Source organism: Lagopus muta, chromosome 17 (genome assembly GCF_023343835.1).
Source record: "Lagopus muta isolate bLagMut1 chromosome 17, bLagMut1 primary, whole genome shotgun sequence".
NCBI lineage: Eukaryota > Metazoa > Chordata > Aves > Galliformes > Phasianidae > Lagopus > Lagopus muta.
This window is the reverse complement of record NC_064449.1, coordinates 1-19,693: the sequence shown is the minus strand read 5'-3', so window position 1 is coordinate 19,693 and position 19,693 is coordinate 1. Positions and strand designations below refer to the sequence as shown.

Sequence of the window (19,693 nt, the reverse complement as noted above, 5' to 3'; positions counted from 1 at the left end):
GGTCAGTCCGCCGGCTGGGGCGGGCGCTCCGAGCGGGCTCCGTTCCGGCCGCGGTCGCGCCGTCATTGCGTCATCTCCGCGCGCGTCCCGCATGGCCCTGGCCCGGCCCGGCCCGGCTCGCCCGCCCGCGGCGCTGCCCCGCGCCGTGCGCCCGCTCCACTTCCAGGGCCCCGGGGCGGCCGGGCCCCGGCTGGGGCTGCGGGCAGAGGACGAGGAGGGCGGGGACGCGTGGGACGGCAATGCAGCCCACCCCAAGCGGAGTTCAAATGCCCGCACAGCAGCACCTCCACGAGGAGCAGGTCGGCATCGCTGTGGAGCAGCCGAACCTCTTGGAGGAGGATTAGAATCAGGCAGCCGGTCCCGGGCACCGGGCAGCACACTCAAGCGTGATGCACTCACACTTCTCTCCAAATTCTGTGCTTGGTTAAATCCTAAGAAGTCTTTATACCATGATGCTTTCAACCAAATGATGTCAAAATATTCTTTCTCTCCCTTCACTTCCCTTTCCTGCACTTGAAGCAGCAGCCCGCTGATCATCGGGGGCTCAGTTTACTATCAGATTGTCAGTGGTCATCTGAAGGCTTTGTTGGCTGTCAGAGGGCTCCACTGATCATCAGAGATCTTCACTGACGCTCAGAGGGCTTCATTAATCAACAGAGGGTGTCATCGGTCATCAGAGAGGAGATTTGAGGTGCCTGAGAGAGGGGATTTGGGGACTCCATGTTGGGTAGTGATGGAGGGGAAGTGGGACTGAAGGAGGAGGGCTGAAGCAGATCCAAGTGAGGGGCAATTGGCTGCGATAAGGGAGGGGGTAAAAGGAGAGTGACCTGGGGACATCGTGCTCATGGAGGTGGAACAGAGGGTGAAGGGTTTGGCAGGAACTGGAAGGAGGAATTGGGAGAGAGCAGAGGGCAGGTACTGGGGCTGCTAGGCGGCATGGGGTGCTCCGTCCTTTAGGATTTTGGAGGGGGCAGCACAGAGGAGATGGAGAGATCCACGGGTGCAGGACGTGGAGTGCGGGGCACGGAGCTGGGGACCCCTCAAGCACCTAGGGGTGGCCTCTGCCAGGCAGGGACAGATGTGAGCGGTTCCTGCTGAGCATGGGGACAAGGATGCAGACACACAGAGTGTGGCTTTGCTGAGGTCTTCATTGATCACTGGAGGATGTCAGCGATCATCAGGGTCTTCCTTCTTCTTCAGAGGGCTCCATTGGTCAGCAGAGGATGTCGGAAGGTGTCACTGACCATGGAGAAGCCTTGTCCGTGCAGGGTTTGTGCCCCAGGACTTTGGGCAGGAGGAGGGCTGGCAGTAGCCCGGGGCAGGATGTGGGTCCCCTGGGGACAGCAGCCACAGCCCCTGTCCCACCTCCACAGTGACCCTGGGCCATCCGTAGTCAGCTCGAGACCCTCCTCCTCTGCACCACAGAGCACGAGGGAAGGTCTGGGGGTGGCAGTGGTCCCCCTGGAAAGGGGTGGGGGATGGTGCCCTCCATCCCATCCATCCCCAGGCCCTGACGCCCAGTGCTCAGGGCTCTGGAGAGCCCCAGGGGCCCTCAGTGTCCCTGTTCCAGTGCCACGCTTATTGTAACGGACTTCATCCTTATGTCCAATCTAAAGATCTGTCCCTTGCTTTCTGCAGCCCCCCTTGAGATACTGAAGGCCTCCCTTAGGAGGTCTTCTCTTCTGCTGGCTGCCAAATTCGATGCGTATCATGAAGTGCTTCGTAAGGACAAAGCACTGGAACGTCTTTATCCTCAAGAGAATAACTTTTAAAAGCCAGATGGACTCTGCTATAGAAGCAGATGTCAAATGTGGCTTTTCTCCATTGACAACTGATGCCTGGCAACTTGGAGACTAATGTATATGTGTATAGTGATTTTTTTTTCCCTTTTAATAGTAAACTGAGTCTATACTTTTAATTCATGATGAAATGCTAAAAATGTGTACTTTTGTTTTCTGCCAGTGCTTGGCTGATGGAGCTTTTGGCCGTTCTGTGGCATGGAATGCAATCAGCATGGAAGTATCGTTTGTCGTTGTGGATTCTGAGTAAGATTTCTCACCCTCTGCTCATGATGGGTAAGAGTTCATTGCCCTTCATGCTTATTTCTCTTTTCTAATTTTTCTTATGATGCCTTATAGGGTGAGACATATTTTGTTAAAATAACATCTAAGGTTTAAATTCTCATCCACAGTTCAGTGCAGCTGGGGATGTTAAGTATAAAACTGAGCAGACTGGAGAAAAAGCGCATATGAATAGATAGAGGGCATTAACCAAATTTGTAACTCACCTTAGTTCTGTGACAGAATGGAGTTCTGGCACTTCTTAGCAGTGTGAAGTTTGGTCGGGAAGTCACGTGCTGTAGTTTTAGGGGGCAGGACCTCCTTGTGATGTATTGTGTGGGAAACCTGCGAGGTTCTGTTGGGAAAGTATTGACATGCTTGGGATTCCCGGAAATAAGTATGTTTTTGTCCATGCTGGCATCTGTACAGCTCCTGAAAATAGTAAGCAGAACTGAAGCGCTTCCATATCAAATAATTGAATTGGTTTGGCTCACTGAAGCAGTCAGCTCTGCTGAAGCCAGTGGCATCAGATGGGACACATATTCAGATGAGCTTCACAAAAGTTATTGGCTCCACATTTTGCTGTTCTGTGGGGAGCAGAAAAGCACTTGAAGATTCAGCTTTCACACTGCGCTGTGTAGCTCTTCAGCCTGTTACCTGAACTGCGGGCTGTATGCAGTGCTGCAATTGCTGCTAGGATTTAAGCACATCCCCTGATCTTGGTCTCCTCTTTGTCACTTTCTCTCTTTTTTAGCAAGTCTGGAGGAAGCTGAGAGTACCAACCTTTTGTGTTTTCCGCTATGAATGTCATTCATCTTCAAGATTTTCCTTACAGCTTGGTTAAATAGCATTCCACCAGGCTCACTCACTTGCTGTATGTTCCAGATTTGCATCCTGAATGTGGAAATGATTTATGAATTTCTCACATACTTTATCTTACACTAGATTAGTTGTAGATTTTTTTACATAAGTAAAGACTAAGTCCGTATAAATGATGGTTGCTGCTCTGCTATCACCATGGAAATGGGATGTAGCGTTTTAGTGTTTTAATTCTGGTCTGTTATGACTGCTAAATATTTGTGGGCTGAACTTAACAGCCTCGTCGTGGAGTTGGTTGGAAATTTATCAGTTGCTCTACGAATTGTTTTTACAGGCAGCTGTGAATGTTCTTTCAGATTTGTTAGGGTAAATTGTGTTTTTATAAAATTAGAACATTTGCCAAAGACCTTTTCTGTCAAAGGACTACCCAGCTTTCCTGGTGGCAGTCTGTTCATTTTTGCTAAGTTGGCCAAACTGCTCAGAATGCTTTCTGAGAATTCAAAAGAAGAATTCAAAAGCCTTGGGACTTGCACAGTATTACAAAAACATTTCTGTTGCTTTGGCACGTGCTTTGGCATCCTTGACTCTCTCATTAAGAAACTAACATTTGATTATTAACAAGACAGACTTTTTTCTAAAATCCGTACTGACTTTTTGTGATCAAAGACACAACGAAAACACATGTTTTTTCATCAGGACAACGCTATTCTGAATGAAGATATATTAAGATATATTAAGCCATTTCTTCTGGAAATTGATTGAAGTTGAACCTGATGAAGATCAGCAAGAGCAAGTGTAGAGTCTTGCAGCTGGGGAATAAGGACTGCGTGCAAGAGCACAGTCAGGGGCTGGAGCTCTGTGGAGAAGGACCTGGGGGTCCTGGTGGACAACAGGTTGGCCGTGAGCCAGCAGCGTGCCCTGGTGGCCAAGAAGGCCAATGGGATCCTAGGGTGCATTGCAGAGCGTGGCTGGCAGGTGGAGGGAGGCCGTCCTCCCCTCTGCTGTCCTCTGGTGAGGCCGCAGCTGCAGTGCGATGTCCGGTTCTGGGCTCCTCCGTGCGCAAGAGAGAGGGAACTGCTGGAGAGAGTCCAATGGAGGGCCGCAAAGGTGATAATGGGCTTGGAGCATCTCCCCTGCGAGGAGAAACTGGGAGAGCTGGGGCTGTTCAGTCTGGAGAAGAGAAGGCTGAGAGAGGATCTCATCACGGTGATCAGTGTCTGCAGTGGGAGAGTCGAGTCAGTGCGGGCAGTGTGTGACAGAGCCTCTGTGTTCATCCAAGGCCACCCAGCCCAGCTTCCACTGCCTGTAATTCCTTCTTTCCCTCAGTCTGACCAGCAGGTAATTGCCCAGCCATGCCAGTTTCCTGCCTCCTCTACTTGATTTCTTATTCCGGAGGTTGCAGAGCTCTTGTGCCCTCAGAAAGAGAGCATCCTGAAAGAGCTGCCAGCTCTGCTCCGTTCCTTGTCCCTAAGGACAACTTCCCAGGGGATCTCGTACAGCAACTCCCTAAGCAGCCTGAAGTTTGCTCTGCTGAAGGTCAGGGTCCTGACTGCTCTTTGCCAGGCACATATTCCTTCGGGTCACAGATATGACCAGGGCATGGTAGCTGCAGCCCAACCTGCCTTTAATCTTAATATCTTTATTGATCTCTTCTGAATCTGTGAGCTCCTGGCCTAGTAACCCTTCTCCTCTGGTCAGTTTGTCTGATACCTGGGCCAGGAAGTTCTTGTCAGTGGGCTCTGGGAGTCTCCTGGACTGCTTGCAGCTCACATGGGGAAATCAACAGGAGGAGTTAGAAACTGTGGCACAATTGGGAAAGCATGGCCTAATTGCTATTACAGAAACATGGTGGGATGAATGCCATGATTGGAATACCCTGATTGAGGACTACAGGCTTTTCAGAAGGGATGGACAGGGTAGGAGGGGTGGCGGAGTTGCCCTGTATGTTAGGAAGTAGCTGGATTGTGAAGGGCTGCGTCTGAGGAACAGCCAGGATCGGGTCGAGAGCTTGTGGGTAAAAATCAAGGATTGGTCCAGCCGAGGGCATGCAGTGGTTGGGGTCCGCTATAGGCCACCCTATCAGGAGGAGCCTGTTGATGAGACCTTCTTGCTTCAGCTGCAGGAGGTGTCGTGCTCGCGGGCTCTTGTCCTGATGGGGGATTTCAACCCCCCGGATGCCTGCTGGGAGGGCAGCGCGGCGCGTGGCAGACAATGCAGGAGATTCCTGGAGAGTCTGTTGAGGACAACTTCCTGGTCCAGGTAGTGGATGGACCAACCTGAGGTGAAGCCTTACTGGATCTGGTGCTCACTAATGCAGAGGAGAACATCAAAGAGGTTAAGATTGGAGGCAGCCCGGGCTGTAGAGACCGTGCCTTGGTGGAGTTTGTGATCTGGAGGAACGCGGGCCTGCCAAAAAGCAGGGTTAGGACCTTGTGCTTTAGGAGAGCAAACTTCCAACTGCTCAAGGAACTGCTGAGTGGGATCCCCTGGGAAATGTGTCCTTAAGGGCATGGGCACAGAGCAGAGCTGGCAGCTCTTTAAGGACACCCCTCTGAGAGTGCAATGGCTCTCCATCCCCCAGCAGAGGAAATGGAGCAGGGGAGGCAGGCGACCGTGGTGGCTGTGCAAGGACCTGCAGCTTAAACTGTGGGAAAAGAGGGAAACGCACAGAGAGTGGAAGCAGGGTTGTGTATCCTGGGAGGAATACAGGGCTGCTGTGCGTGTGTGTAGAGATAGGATTAGGAAAGCCAAGGCGCAGATGGAACTGAACTTGGTGAGGGATGTGAAAGATAACAAGAAGGGGTTCTGCAGGTACATGGGAAGAAAGAGGCAGGCCAAGGAGAGTGTTCCCTCTCTGAAGAAAGGCTATGGGGAGCTGGCTTCGTCAGACATAGAAAAAGCTGAGGTGCTCCATGAGTGCTTTGCCTCAGTCTTCACAGGTAATCAGGCTTCCCGTGTCTGCCGAGACCGGGAGCCTCCAGATGAGGGTGTGGGGAGGGGTTTGTGTCCCACTGTAACAGTGAAACAAGTCCAAGTCCTCCTCATGCAATTCAACGTGTTTAAGTCCATGGAGCCGGATGATATCCATCCCAGGGTTCTGAAAGAGATGTGGTTGCCGAGCTGCTCTCCATCATATTTGAAAAATCATGGCTGTCTGGTGAAGTCCCCAGTGACTGGAAAAAGGGAAACGTTTTTGAAGAATCCCATTTTTAAGGAAGGGAGAAAGGAAGACCCAGGGAAGTGCAGGCTGGTGAGCCTCACCTCTGTGCCTGGGAAGATCATGGAGCAGATCCTCCTAGAAGCTATGTTAAGGCACATGCGAGACAAAGAGGTGATTGGAGACAGCCAGCATGGCTTCACCAGGGGCAGATCATGTGGTGGCCTTTTATGGTGGAGTGAGGGTACGTTCACCCCTGTACTTCCTGGCCTGCGGCAGGATGCAACAGGACCACTCCAGAACCACACTAGATGGTTCTGTGGCTGGGGTCTTAGTTGTCTTGGGTAGGTTGAGAAAGGGGAGGAGTGCAGTTGGCGCACATGTATGAAGTGAGAATGAATAACAGGTGAAGTGACACCTTAAAAATCGGCCTTTTTGGTGTGGACCCCACCCTGCTGTGTGACACGGGCTCTGGGATCTGTGCCTCTGCTTGTGACATCACTGGAAGTTCGGAGTGCTGTAGGTGTGGAGAGAGGTGTTAGTAGTGCAGTGGCCATCTGCACACGTCCCCTCCTCCTGCTGCCCTTTGGCTCTTGTGCAGCCGATAGGTGCTCGGAGAGTGACCGCCAGTAAAGAAGGACCTGTTATCCTCTAGTCGGTACCCGACTGTGGGAGAACAGAGGGAGCTGAAAGATGTTCGTCCCTTGGACTGTTCCTGTCTGGATCTGATACCCAGTGGGTATTCTGTTGGTGCTGTCAAGCGCTGACGGTTTTGGTCGGGGTTTTGGAGCATGGCAGGTGAAGCGGAGCGGGTGGTAGATGAGGTCTGCAGGCATGTGGGCCCTTGGCAGTGTGCCTTCGGTGAGCTGCGTTGGCTCAGAGACGGCAAGAGTCTGCTCTGATGCATTTTGTCAGCAAGAACAAACTTGGGAGATCGCAGATAAGCACTTTGTGTTTGGAGGGAGTTAGAACTGGATGTTTTGGGGATTTTTTTGCAGCTTAAGCTTTGTTCCCCAAGTCCAAGCCCTGTGGTTCCCGTTGGGGAAGCAGTGTGAGGGAAGTGAAGCCCTAAGCAGAAAGGCGGCGGTGCCTGGAGCTCTCTGTCACATCTGTGCCCATCTCAGCAGCTTTGGTGCTGTCTCTGTGCACCTGGAGGATGTGGTGCAGAGCTCCAAGCCTGGTGTTGGTGGCATGCAGTGTGCAGTGGTCGTTCCCCTTGTCACGGAAGAGAAACCTTGCTGTTTCCAGCATGATCTAACAGGCTCCATTGAGCCAGTATTGCCAGGACTTCCAGCCCTGAGGTGGATGAACTCCCCTGCCCCCTCCTTTGGGTACCATGTTGTGTCGTTTCTGGCACAATCAATGTAGATATCAGATTTGGAAGGTGTCCTTTGGAAGGGTTTAGTTAGAAAAGCACTCTGTGCCTGGGTGTTTGGCATCCTGAGAAAATGACTTGGTAGGTGGAGAACAGCACTGCACTCTGCGCTTCTCTCCTCCCATACGCAGGAATCACACCTCTCAGCAGCATGGCACTGCTGGATAGCACGTTACTGACAGTAAGGCGAGTCTCCTTTGTGGCTCATCTGTCTCTCGGTGTTGCAGGACCCGTCTGGTGCAGGCAATCCGGTGCCGCCCCAAGCGCCCGGTGTGCAGTGGAACAGCATCCTGCATCCTTCCATCAACCAGTCAGGCTTTGTGCAAGACCCAGGTATGTGAGTTGGGTTTGGAGCTCATGGTACAAATCTGTTTGTGAAGCTAGGTGCGTAACTGAGAAGTGCCCGGCCTGATGACGTGCATTCTGTGCTGAGATAGCACCTGGAGGCTGTGCCAGCGCTGTTTGCTGCAAGCGTTCTGGCGCCTCGCACCACGTTTGACTGTTGCCAGTCCTTCGGCCTCTGAGTGTTCGATGCAGGCCAGTAGTTGGGCTTGTAAGATGTTTCCTCTGGCTTCTGCAAGACTTTCCTATGACTGCTGGTTTTCCAAGCTCCGTGACCTTAAGCTTCCCAATGAGGGGTGGCTGTGACACTGTTGGGTGGCATTTCCCTGTGTGATGGTAAGGGAAAATGAGCCCAGAGTTTCAGCCTTGGTGGCTGAAGGTATGTTCCTTGGGTGAAAGAGGAAATGGAATCTGTTATCTTAGTGGGTAATGCTGGCACCCTACTAGCAACAACTGCAAAATGTGCCTGGAATGGTGCTGGAAGGGTTCTGTTAGTGGGCCCTGTGGGCTGTTGTTGCTAAAGACACGCATGTCCAGTGGCACCTCTGGGTCCTTCACTCACTGCCTGCTCCTCTCCCTGGGTGACCAGGTTACTTGCAGAGGAATGCTCAAATGCTGCAGCACAGCTCTCCCCAGTCCAGCTCAGCCTTATTTCTCCATCTGCCTTCTGGAGGACAGATGCACGCTGCAGTGGGGCCATATCAGCAGAACTGCACGGGAAGCCACAGACCCCAGGCCAGGCAGCACAGCCCTCAAGGTGAAGCATGGGCAGCTTCTCAAGGGGGAGCTGCGTGCAGCAAATGGGAAAGGCCTCAGTCGGAGGCAACGTCTTGTCTTTGGAGAAAGCATTTTGATTTGATTCTTCTTCACTTCTTGCACGGGCAATGCAAAACAGTCCACTCCTCGTGAGCTGGAACAACCTGTGCTCTGTGTATTATGCTGGGAGTCATGAACGACATTGCTCTCAGGGCTGGCTGTACTTTTAACCATTGCATCTCTCCTTCTCACTTAGAAAGATACAGGCAGCACCTCCAGTGTGTTAAAGAGCCATTTCGCTATGCAGGGAAAGGAAATCACACGTTCTATGTTTTGGAAAGGGTTTAGAGGCTTTTTTACATCCTGTGCTGTACTGTATAGCTCAGTGTGGTTGGCTGAAGTTTGGGAGAGTGCCAGACAGCTTTAGACTCGGTGTTGTTACTCAGCTGTGTCAAAACGCAATTACATGGCTCCTATCCAGACGCTTTGACTTTTAGCACAGGTCCTAAGTCTCTCCCTCTTCTCTGTGAGTGACCTTTAAGTATCTGCTGACAGGAGGTCTGTATGGCGGTTCATGAACAAACCAGTGGAACGATGCCGTCTTCCCCTCTTGCCACCCCTCTAGGAGCTTATCCCGTGTGGCCCAACTGCAGCGCTCTGCCCGGCACCAACTTCTGCAGCGCAGGACTGGGAGAAAGCATGAACCCAGCGGCAGCAGGGAGCCAGTTGCATGGCAGCGTTCCTCCTCAGCTGGGGGCAGGGATGCGCCCCCCAGCAGGTGGCATGGCTCACAGAGCACAAGGAGCAGCCGCCGTGTGTGCTGCTGCCAGCGCCATCCAGAACTGGTGAGGCTCGAACATTCCCTTGGTCTCAACGTATCAATCCATTCCCTCTGTTGTAGCTGGCTTTGAAAGCCATGGCTGCAGTAGCCCAAAGCTGGGTTGATAGTCAACGTACACTTCCTTAAAGATTTGCCTTCTGGAAGGCTTTTTCCTCTCCCTTCACTGGTAACAGAAGAGGCCCAAACACCAATCAAAGCATCTTTATTTGGAGTGAACGCCTGTTTTTTCCTTGCCTTCTCCAGGCCACCCGGTTATCCCAGTGTGAACCAAGGGGGAATGCTGGGCACTGGACCTCCTTACGGACAGGGAACTAGCAGCATGGCTAGTGTGATCAACCACCAGGGCCCACCTTATCCCATGGGTGGGAACATGGCTAACGGCTCTGCAGGTAAGGCTGGGCTGAGTGCTGGGCTTTGAAGACTTCACGGCATGGATTGAAAAGCAATGTCACAAATTCCTGTGACTTCCTAGGGGTGGCAGCAAGTCCTGAAGTGATGGGTCGGGCGGATGTCAAATTAACTCCTGCAACTAAAAGAAGAAAGAAGGGAGAAGAGACCCAAAAAGCATAACTCCAGTCAAAGGTAAAACTTTTGTTTGTTTGTTTGTTTGTAAATGACACAGTGTATGTATCTAGTAGTGAGTGCAGCACCCGAGAGAAACCCAATGTGACTTGCCTTCTACTGCGAGCAGAGCTGCCATTAGCGTGGCTGTTTGTGCAGGATGTGATCTTGCTGCTCAGTGTGAACACAGTGTTACATCAGCAGCGTGGCCAGTGAGTGGGATATCGTCTGTTGGGATGTTTTCTCTTTTGGAGAGTGGCATATGCTGGCATCTCCTGCCAGGTGTGAGCAGCCGGGATGCAGCACTGTCCTCCCCATCCCTCTGCAGAGATCGGTTTGTCCCCAAGTCAACGCTGGGCCGGCCTTGCCGTTATTAGTTGGAGCGAATGGACCGGATCAGATGCTCCTGGTGGGTCGGTCGGTCTCTCCAAGTCTCCAAATGCAGTCCATAGCTAATGAGACTGTTGCTCGAATCAGACGTGGTCTCAGAAAAGTAGAGACTGTGCCAAAATCTACGTCGTGCTGCAGCCCTGGGGAATGCCATGTGCAGCTGGCTGAGGCGTTTCCTGACATATGGAGCAAATGAGGCCACAGGAGGTCTCTCAAAGAGGTGGCTCTGCAACGTCTCCATGAGGTTTTCTTGGTGAAAGCTTTTCCTTTTTAGAAATGCATGTTCTGCGAGTAGCAGCTGGTTCCCTGGTACCTTTGTTGAGTTGTAGTTGTCTTTTAAACTGACATGAACCTGATCTGAGACAAGTGTGGGTCCAGCAGAATCTGAATGTAACAGCAGAACCTTGAGGTGTGACTGCTCTTTGAAGCCATCTGGGATGTGATCCAGGTGTTTTTGTGCTCCTCAGTCCTGATGTGTTTCCTTCAATCAGTCCAGTTCCTCTGCTACGGCCAGCGAGATCACTGAACCCTGTGAGCTGGGTGGTGAGCCCGAGAGGAAGTGTCCTCTGGCGCTGAGCGTTTCTCCCCACTGAGTCTGTGTTGCCCGTTTCTGGCTCGATGACCTCATGTTGCCGATGCCTTTACTTTCCATCTAGAATCCCAGGCGACCGATGGACAGCAGCTGCACCCCACCTGCCAAGCGGCTCAAAGCAGGGATGCACAGCGTCCAGTGCAGCGCCAGGCAGGGGCAGCTGCAGCAGCAGCCCAGAGCTCTGGAGAATCGCACCGCTCCCAGCAAATCTGCATCCCCGCAGCCAGGGAGGGGAAAGAAGGCAGGACCGCCGATCCCCGCTGCGCACGTGGCACCGGCAGCAGAACGGTCTGCCAGGAAGCGACGAGCCGTCTCCTTCCCTCCGGGATCGGTGGAAGCTGCCAAGGCGGTGTTACAGAAAAGGAGGCGGCTGACAGCAGCAGATGTTGGTAAGAGGAAACTCCTGCTTTTCTGCCTGCACCCATCGAGAGGCTGGGTGTTGCCATCCCCCTTTGGTACAGTGCTGCCAATTGGAAGGGCTCTGCCACCTTTGCAAGAGGTATCCTTTGCCAAGTTAGTTGGGACGTTCTGTCGTTCTGTGATAACGCAAGGGTGAAGGGACCCAGAAGGACTGGGTATAACGTTTGTGTTGGGCACTGTCTGTGTGGAGACTGCTTTTGCATGGGGTCTGTGCAACACCTTAAGCAGGCTGTGCTCTGTGTGAGACAAAAAAGCAGTATCCAGTCCCTCCTTTTCGGTTTTGAAGTCCAGGGTCTGGAAGTATGACGTGTTTATGTTCCAGGAACTCCTGCAGCCTGGAGGGTGATGATGTCTCTGAAGTCTGGGCTGCTCGCTGAAAGCACGTGGGCCTTAGATACCGTAACTGTCCTGCTCCACGATGACAGCAGCGTCACGTCCTTTGACCTCAGACAGGTGGGTGCAGATGCTCAGCACTGAGTGCTCGCTGAGCTGTGGATTTCCATGTGGTTGGTGTGCAAGTGCGTGGTCTCTCCTTTCTGGTGGGACGTGTTGCCTCTAACGCAGAAAGGGAACCGTGGTGGGGAGGCCAAGAGGGGCTTTGCAGCAGAGAGCTGTGAAGGGCTGAAGGCTGCTTGCCTCTCCTGGTGCAACAGCTCCGTCTTTTCGCACAGGTCAGCGTGCAGCATGGCTTGGGTGCCTCTAGAAGGTGCAGCTTATCTCCATGATTTGCGTCGTGCCTGCAAGGCTGTTGTAAAAACTGTTCCACTATACTTTAGAGGCTGCTCTGCTTAGCATTGCCTCTCTCCTGAGCGTTACTCAGAGAGGAGACAAAAACCGAGAGCGTGCGTGTTTACACAGGTACGAGCTGGCTGGATCCTGACATTCAGGGACCCTTGTTTCTGTTCTGAGCGGACAGAAAGCTCTCTTTTGCAAAGAGCTTATTGCCAGAATGAAAAGATTCCATTAATAAGCAGCTCCTCAAGATCTCTGCCCTTTATGCAGAGGTTGTCCAATTGCTCACAGCAACCTCAGTTATTTTGTGGTCACTGATCCATCTTTCCTCCCTTCCCCTCCCGTTTTTCTCCTCTCCCATAGCTGCCAGGCCTGCTGGAAGTCCTGGTGGAGTATTTCCGGTGCTGTCTGATCGAGGTCTTTGGAATCCTGGAGGAATATGAGTTGGGTATTTGCCCGGGGCAAAGATCACTCTGTGGTTTGGAGAGTGCCCGCCTGCTCTGGCAGCTTGGCGGTGGAGATACCACTGAGCACATCCAGACCCACTTGGAGAGCAAGAGAGAGCGCTCCGCGGCTGAGAGCAATGGAAATGCTCGGGAAGGGCAGGCTCCTCCATCTGACAGCTCCTCAGCAATTCTGGAGGATGAGCCTCGCAGCAGAGACGAGGCACCGCTCTGCCTCACCCACGACTGGCAGGACTCTGTGGCGAAGCGCTGCATCTGTGTCTCCAACATCATCAGGAGCTTGTCGTTTGTGCCGGGCAATGACGCCGAGATGTGCAAACACGCCGGGCTGCTGCTGATCCTGGGGAAACTGCTGCTCTTACACCATGAGCACCCAGAGCGCAAGCAGGCAGCCCTGAGCTTGGAGAGAGAGGAGCTGGAGCAGGACCAGGGGCTGAGCTGTGACCAGGAAGAGTGGTGGCAGGACTGCCTGCAGGAACTGCGTGAGAACACACTGGTGACGCTGGCCAACATTTCTGGCCAGCTGGACCTGTCCCCTCTCCCAGAAAGCCTCTGCTTGCCCATCCTGGACGGACTCCTCCACTGGGCAGTGTGTCCATCAGCAGAGGCCCAGGACCCTTTTCCAGCGCTGGGGTCGAATGCCATCCTCTCCCCTCGGAGCCTGGCTTTGGAAACGCTCAGCAAACTGAGCACCCGGGACACCAACGTGGATTTGATCCTCGCGGCTCCCCCCATCAGCCACTTGGAGATGCTGTACAGCACACTGCTGCGTTTCCTCCGCAACAAAGAGAGCCCGGTGTGCCGAGAGATGGCGGTGGTCCTACTGGCCGCCTTGGCACAGGGGGACAGCCTGGCAGCGAGGGCGATTGCCTCACAGGAGAGGAGCGTCGGCGACTTGCTGGGCTTCTTGGAGGACGGCCTGGCCGCCACGCGGTGCCAGCAGAGCCAGGCCGGCCCAGTGCCCGAGCAGAACGCGCCCTGCGAGCCGCCAAGCATGGACATGATGCACCGAGCGGCTCGGGCGCTGCTCGCCCTGGCTGAGGTGGGCGAGAGCCGCTCGCAGTTCATGCTGCACGAGTCGCGACTGTTGGACATCTCCGTGTCGCCCGCGGTGGATTCCTTGGTCTCCCAGGTTATCTGCGACGTGCTGTTCTTCATTGCCCGGCCCTGACAGCTGCAGTGTGCAGCTCACCCTGTGTGAGCGTGCGTGAGCGGAGAACTGAGAAGCCGACGGTTGCCCTTTATTTATGCACAGCCACCTCGGGAATCCACTGCCTGCCCAGTGCTGTCCTGCTTCTCCCTTGGAGGATGATGTTCCCATTTCCTTTCCCCTTCTCCTTCAAATTTCTTCAAATTTGTCCCAAATCCCTAATTAAAAGAGACAAAATTCTTTCTATACTGAGGACTTTCAAATTTTATTTTAGCCAAAGTTACTGTCTTCTACTGTGCATGTGGGGAGAACAACTTGTCCCCCTTTCCCCACCCCTTTCTAGCATGATGAGTCACCGCGCTGATGACCTGCAGAGCGATATGCAGGTATTTAATCTGTTGCCAGGCGTCCCTCCCTGGGGGATGCTGTACAGGGCTCTGCCTTTTAAGTCATTGCTGCCTCAGCACCACTCAACTTGCAGTGTCTTTTTCCTGCTTTTGTTTCCTTTCTAATCGAGATGTGAGAAAGTCCTAGGACTTCCAGCCGAAGTTGCAGATGCAGACACACAACTGTGATTTTTCAGCGATGACTTCTGCACTGGGAACCCAGAGCGACTGGGGAGGGAACAAAGGGGGGCACTGAGGGCGGCCCAGGGGCCTCCAGAGCCACTTGGACAGGGACCGAGGGGACATGGAGGCACAGAACCACCAGGGAGGGGACAATGGGGGGACGCTGAGTGCACCAAAACCACCAAGGGACAGCAGGAGAACACGGGAGTAATGTGGGGCCCCAAAAGAGTGGGATTATGGGGGCATCCCACTGGGGCTAGGGGCTCCTAGAGATCCTGACTTTGGGGGGAGGTGGTGGTCTCGGTGGTGGGAGGGTTAGGAGGTCTCTCATTGGGGCTGGGGACTTCAGGGTCTCCTATATGATTTGTTGGAGGGGGTCTTACTGGTCTTGGGAGGACTGGGGAGTCCCATTGTGGCTGGGGGTCCCGTTGGGTTGTGGGGCTCTCTGGGCTCCTGTTTTAATGGGGAGAGTCCTAACAAGGGCTGGGAGGGTGTGTGCATTCCCAGGGGTCCTGTCTTTCTTCCAGGGGCCTTATTGGATTTGGGAAGAAATGGGGAGTCCCACTGAGGCTTGAGTTCCCATTGGCACTGGGGGATTTTGGAGGGGTTGAGAGGTCCTGGGGCAACGTGAGGGGACTCTATTGGGGTCCCCGGGTTTGCAGTCACGCCCCAGAGACCTGCAGCCTGGAGCTCTGGCTCCACCCCTTCCATCTTGCCCCCCCGGCAGCCCCTCGAGACACCTCAGTGTCCCCTCAGTGACTCCAGGAGCCCCTGCTCTGTGGCAGGACGCAACAGAACCGCTCCAGAACCACACTAGGTGGTTCTGTGGCCAGGGGGCTGGGGGTGAACCCTGTCATCTCCCTGCAGGGTCTGGGGGTCTCCAATCTCCTGCCATTTCAGGAGGGGACATGGTGGCATCAAGGGGACACGTGGTGATGCACGCAGGAGGTGATGGGTACATGGTCACGATGGCCTTGGAGATACCAGGACCCCCACGGGGAGCCCAGAATCCCCTTGTGGGGTCATGGTGGCTTTGAGCATCCTGGAACCAACAACGGGGATGCCAGGAGCTCTGCCATGGGGACACCGGGACCCCTTGGTGTGCTTGAGGTGGCTTTGGGGATACCAGAAACCACCATGGGGCCACTGGGAAGAGACAAGGAAGGCACACAGCAGAAGTGACATAGAGAGACACAGAGGGGAGCGTGGAAGGGACACATGAGGTGGTGATATGTAGGGACACGGAGAGGAACAGGGAGACAGACACGAGCAGGGGACACGGGAAGGGATGAATGAGGATCCTGCTGACACATTGAGGAGAAACTGACACGGAGCCAGAACCTCATCACATTTTTATTAAACATTTTTATTAAACAAAACCATCTTTGTAAAACAAAACTCTCTTCCCGTTTTCACTGGCCACCTCTGCCACCTCCTCCCCCAAACCCCAGGATGTCCTCAGCACGTCCCCAGCACACCCCCAGTGCTGACCTCCATTTTGTCCCTGACATCCCCAGCCAATGTTTGGGAAGTGGTACAAACTTCTGGACACCAGAATGAGCTATCGTGGAAATTATAGGGGCTCAAACAAACCTGAGTTTTTCTGTATGGTTCCCCATAAGAGATTGCTTTAAAAAACAAGCAACTGTGAAATCTACCACATCCACGTGCTGTGCAGGGTGGAGCGAAGGAGGCACAGGAGCAGCCAGAGGGGTCGGCAGTGGTAGTTCTGGTGGTGCAACAGCAGGCAGCAGCAAAGGCCAGCCCTGCAGCTCGGAGAGCTGCCCGAGGGATGGCAGCAGCCCCCACAAGTGGGTCGGGGGGGTCCAGGCAGCAGCCCATGCTTCCTCGCTGACCTCCTGCTGTACTGTGGGAAGTTGGGGAGCTGGGCGATGAAGCAAGGAGGAGCAGGGCTGCTGGAGACATCAGGGCTTTGTGGCTCCGTGGCACTGATCCATGCAATGAGTTGTTCTCTTTCCTGGCTGTCTACTTCCCCCAGTAGCTCGTCCTGAAGCAGGTCACCCTTCAGGTATTTCTCTCTGACTTTGGAACCATCTTGGTTCTCCCGGGGATCCTCGAGAGCACCTGCCACGTCTGAAACAGCCAGAGCATCCCCCCAAACAGCGACAGCTGCCTTGCTACACCCACTCTGTGCAGACACCCACCCACCAGCTCTGCGTCCTCAAACTCACCGCTGATCCAGGTGAGCAGCTCCTCAATGTCCACGATACCATCCAGCACATCTGAGCTGGTCACCACTGGTAGAAATGAGTCACTGGTTCAATTTTACTTACACAAAAACACATGTTGGAGAAGCAGAGCTCAAGCATTCTCATTGGACATCTGAACTTTTACCCATCATGAGCAGAGGGTGAGAAATCTTACTCAGAATCCACAACGACAAACGATGCTTCCATGCTGATTGCATTCCATGCCACAGAACGGCCAAAAACTCCATCAGCCAAGCACTGGCAGAAAACAAGAGTACACATTTTTAGCATTTCATCATGAATTAAAAGTATAGACTCAGTTTACTATTAAAATTAAAAGGGAAAAAAAAATCACTATACACATATACATTAGTCTCCAAGTTGCCAGGCATCAGTTGTCAATGGAGAAAAGCCACATTTGACATCTGCTTCTATAGCAGAGTCCATCTGGCTTTTAAAAGTTATTCTCTTGAGGATAAAGACGTTCCAGTGCTTTGTCCTTACGAAGCACTTCATGATACGCATCGAATTTGGCAGCCAGCAGAAGAGAAGACCTCCTAAGGGCGGCCTACAGTATCTCAAGGGGGGCTGCAGAAAGCAAGGGACAGATCTTTAGATTGGACATAAGGATGAAGTCCGTTACAATAAGCGTGGCACTGGAACAGGGACACTGAGGGCCCCTGGGGCTCTCCAGAGCCCTGAGCACTGGGCGTCAGGGCCTGGGGATGGATGGGATGGAGGGCACCATCCCCCACCCCTTTCCAGGGGGACCACTGCCACCCCCAGACCTTCCCTCGTGCTCTGTGGTGCAGAGGAGGAGGGTCTCGAGCTGACTACGGATGGCCCAGGGTCACTGTGGAGGTGGGACAGGGGCTGTGGCTGCTGTCCCCAGGGGACCCACATCCTGCCCCGGGCTACTGCCAGCCCTCCTCCTGCCCAAAGTCCTGGGGCACAAACCCTGCACGGACAAGGCTTCTCCATGGTCAGTGACACCTTCCGACATCCTCTGCTGACCAATGGAGCCCTCTGAAGAAGAAGGAAGACCCTGATGATCGCTGACATCCTCCAGTGATCAATGAAGACCTCAGCAAAGCCACACTCTGTGTGTCTGCATCCTTGTCCCCATGCTCAGCAGGAACCGCTCACATCTGTCCCTGCCTGGCAGAGGCCACCCCTAGGTGCTTGAGGGGTCCCCAGCTCCGTGCCCCGCACTCCACGTCCTGCACCCGTGGATCTCTCCATCTCCTCTGTGCTGCCCCCTCCAAAATCCTAAAGGACGGAGCACCCCATGCCGCCTAGCAGCCCCAGTACCTGCCCTCTGCTCTCTCCCAATTCCTCCTTCCAGTTCCTGCCAAACCCTTCACCCTCTGTTCCACCTACATGAGCACGATGTCCCCAGGTCACTCTCCTTTTACCCCCTCCCTTATCGCAGCCAATTGCCCCTCACTTGGATCTGCTTCAGCCCTCCTCCTTCAGTCCCACTTCCCCTCCATCACTACCCAACATGGAGTCCCCAAATCCCCTCTCTCAGGCACCTCAAATCTCCTCTCTGATGACCGATGACACCCTCTGTTGATTAATGAAGCCCTCTGAGCGTCAGTGAAGATCTCTGATGATCAGTGGAGCCCTCTGACAGCCAACAAAGCCTTCAGATGACCACTGACAATCTGATAGTAAACTGAGCCCCCGATGATCAGCGGGCTGCTGCTTCAAGTGCAGGAAAGGGAAGTGAAGGGAGAGAAAGAATATTTTGACATCATTTGGTTGAAAGCATCATGGTATAAAGACTTCTTAGGATTTAATCAAGCACAGAATTTGGAGAGAAGTGTGAGTGCATCACGCTTGAGTGTGCTGCCCGGTGCCCGGGACCGGCTGCCTGATTCTAATCCTCCTCCAAGAGGTTCGGCTGCTCCACAGCGATGCCGACCTGCTCCTCGTGGAGGTGCTGCTGTGCGGGCATTTGAACTCCGCTTGGGGTGGGCTGCATTGCCGTCCCACGCGTCCCCGCCCTCCTCGTCCTCTGCCCGCAGCCCCAGCCGGGGCCCGGCCGCCCCGGGGCCCTGGAAGTGGAGCGGGCGCACGGCGCGGGGCAGTCCTGGTGGATGGCTGCTCAGAGCTGTATTCTCTGCTTTATTGATGTGCAGATAAAAGGCTGGTGATGTTTCTTACTGGTGCTTGAAAACAAACGCTCCAAAGCCCACGAAAAGATCACTACCTCCAACCACAAAGCTACCAGAGGAACTGTAGAGCATAACAGCTTCTATAGCTACTGCTATTAGAGCTTTTTGATCTCAAGTGCCTGCAAAGGTTAGTGTGCTTTCCATGGGTGTTTGTTTTTTTGCTTTGTTTTATCCTTGAGTAGACATTTGATTCCTTTCAGTTTGAGAAAATAGAATGAAGTGCCTCCGTATTCTTATCCCACTTGAGAGTCTCGTCTGTGTAAGCCAGCATTTCTTTGTGCATGGCAAAAGGGAAGTACTTTGTCATGCTGGCTTCTGAAAACGTGGCTTGGCAATTACTGTGCCAGCAGTCTTGTGCTGCCTGTGCCACAGCTCTGCAGAGAGGTGGCACATATGGTGATGGCAAAGGCAAATGCCTTGATTTTCATTCTTTGCTTGTTACTGCATATGTAACAGCGTTCAAGAAAATGGCTGTCATGTCATCTGAACAGTTCTTCTGTTCCTTTCTTTTTCCAGACAATCACTCAATCTGTCAGGCCTCCCCTGCCTCATTTCCAACCTTCCCCTCAGCGAGCAGCTTACTACCTCAGTCTTGTAAGTACACCTTTAATACAGAATCACAGAATCACAGAATCACAGAATCACAGGCCTGGAGCATCTCCCCTATGAGGAAAGGCTGAGTGAACTGGGTCTGTTCAGCCTTGAGAAAAGGAGACTGAGAGGGGACCTGATCCAGGTCTATAAATATATAAGGTGTGGGGGGCAGAATGGCGAGGCCGGACTCTTTTCAGTGGTGAGTGGAGACAGGACAAGGGGAAACGGCTGGAAACTGCAGCATAGGAAGTTCCGCACAAACATGCGCAAGAACTTCTTTACAATGAGGGTGACGGAGCACTGGAACAGGCTGCCCATGGAGGTGGTGGAGTCTCCTTCTCTGGAGATGTTCAAGACCTGCCTGGATGCCTACCTGTGCGACCTGCTGTAGGGAACCTGCTTTGGCAGGGGGGTTGGACTCGATGATCTCTGGAGGTCCCTTCCAACCCCTACAATTCTGTGATTCTGTGTGATTCTGTGA

General features: G+C 53.4%; 1 protein-coding gene across 1 annotated transcript; it reads left to right on the top strand.

The window, feature by feature from the left end:
- Positions 1-91: 91 nt before the first annotated feature.
- Positions 92-13,680, top strand: LOC125701880 (AT-rich interactive domain-containing protein 1A-like). The gene is made up of 9 exons (XM_048964435.1): positions 92-299; positions 7,543-7,592; positions 7,639-7,744; positions 9,135-9,354; positions 9,594-9,739; positions 9,823-9,914; positions 10,958-11,282; positions 11,636-11,766; positions 12,409-13,680. Exons 1-9 carry the CDS (start codon positions 92-94, stop codon positions 13,678-13,680), a joined length of 2,550 nt encoding a protein of 849 aa, XP_048820392.1.
- Positions 13,681-19,693: the final 6,013 nt, after the last annotated feature.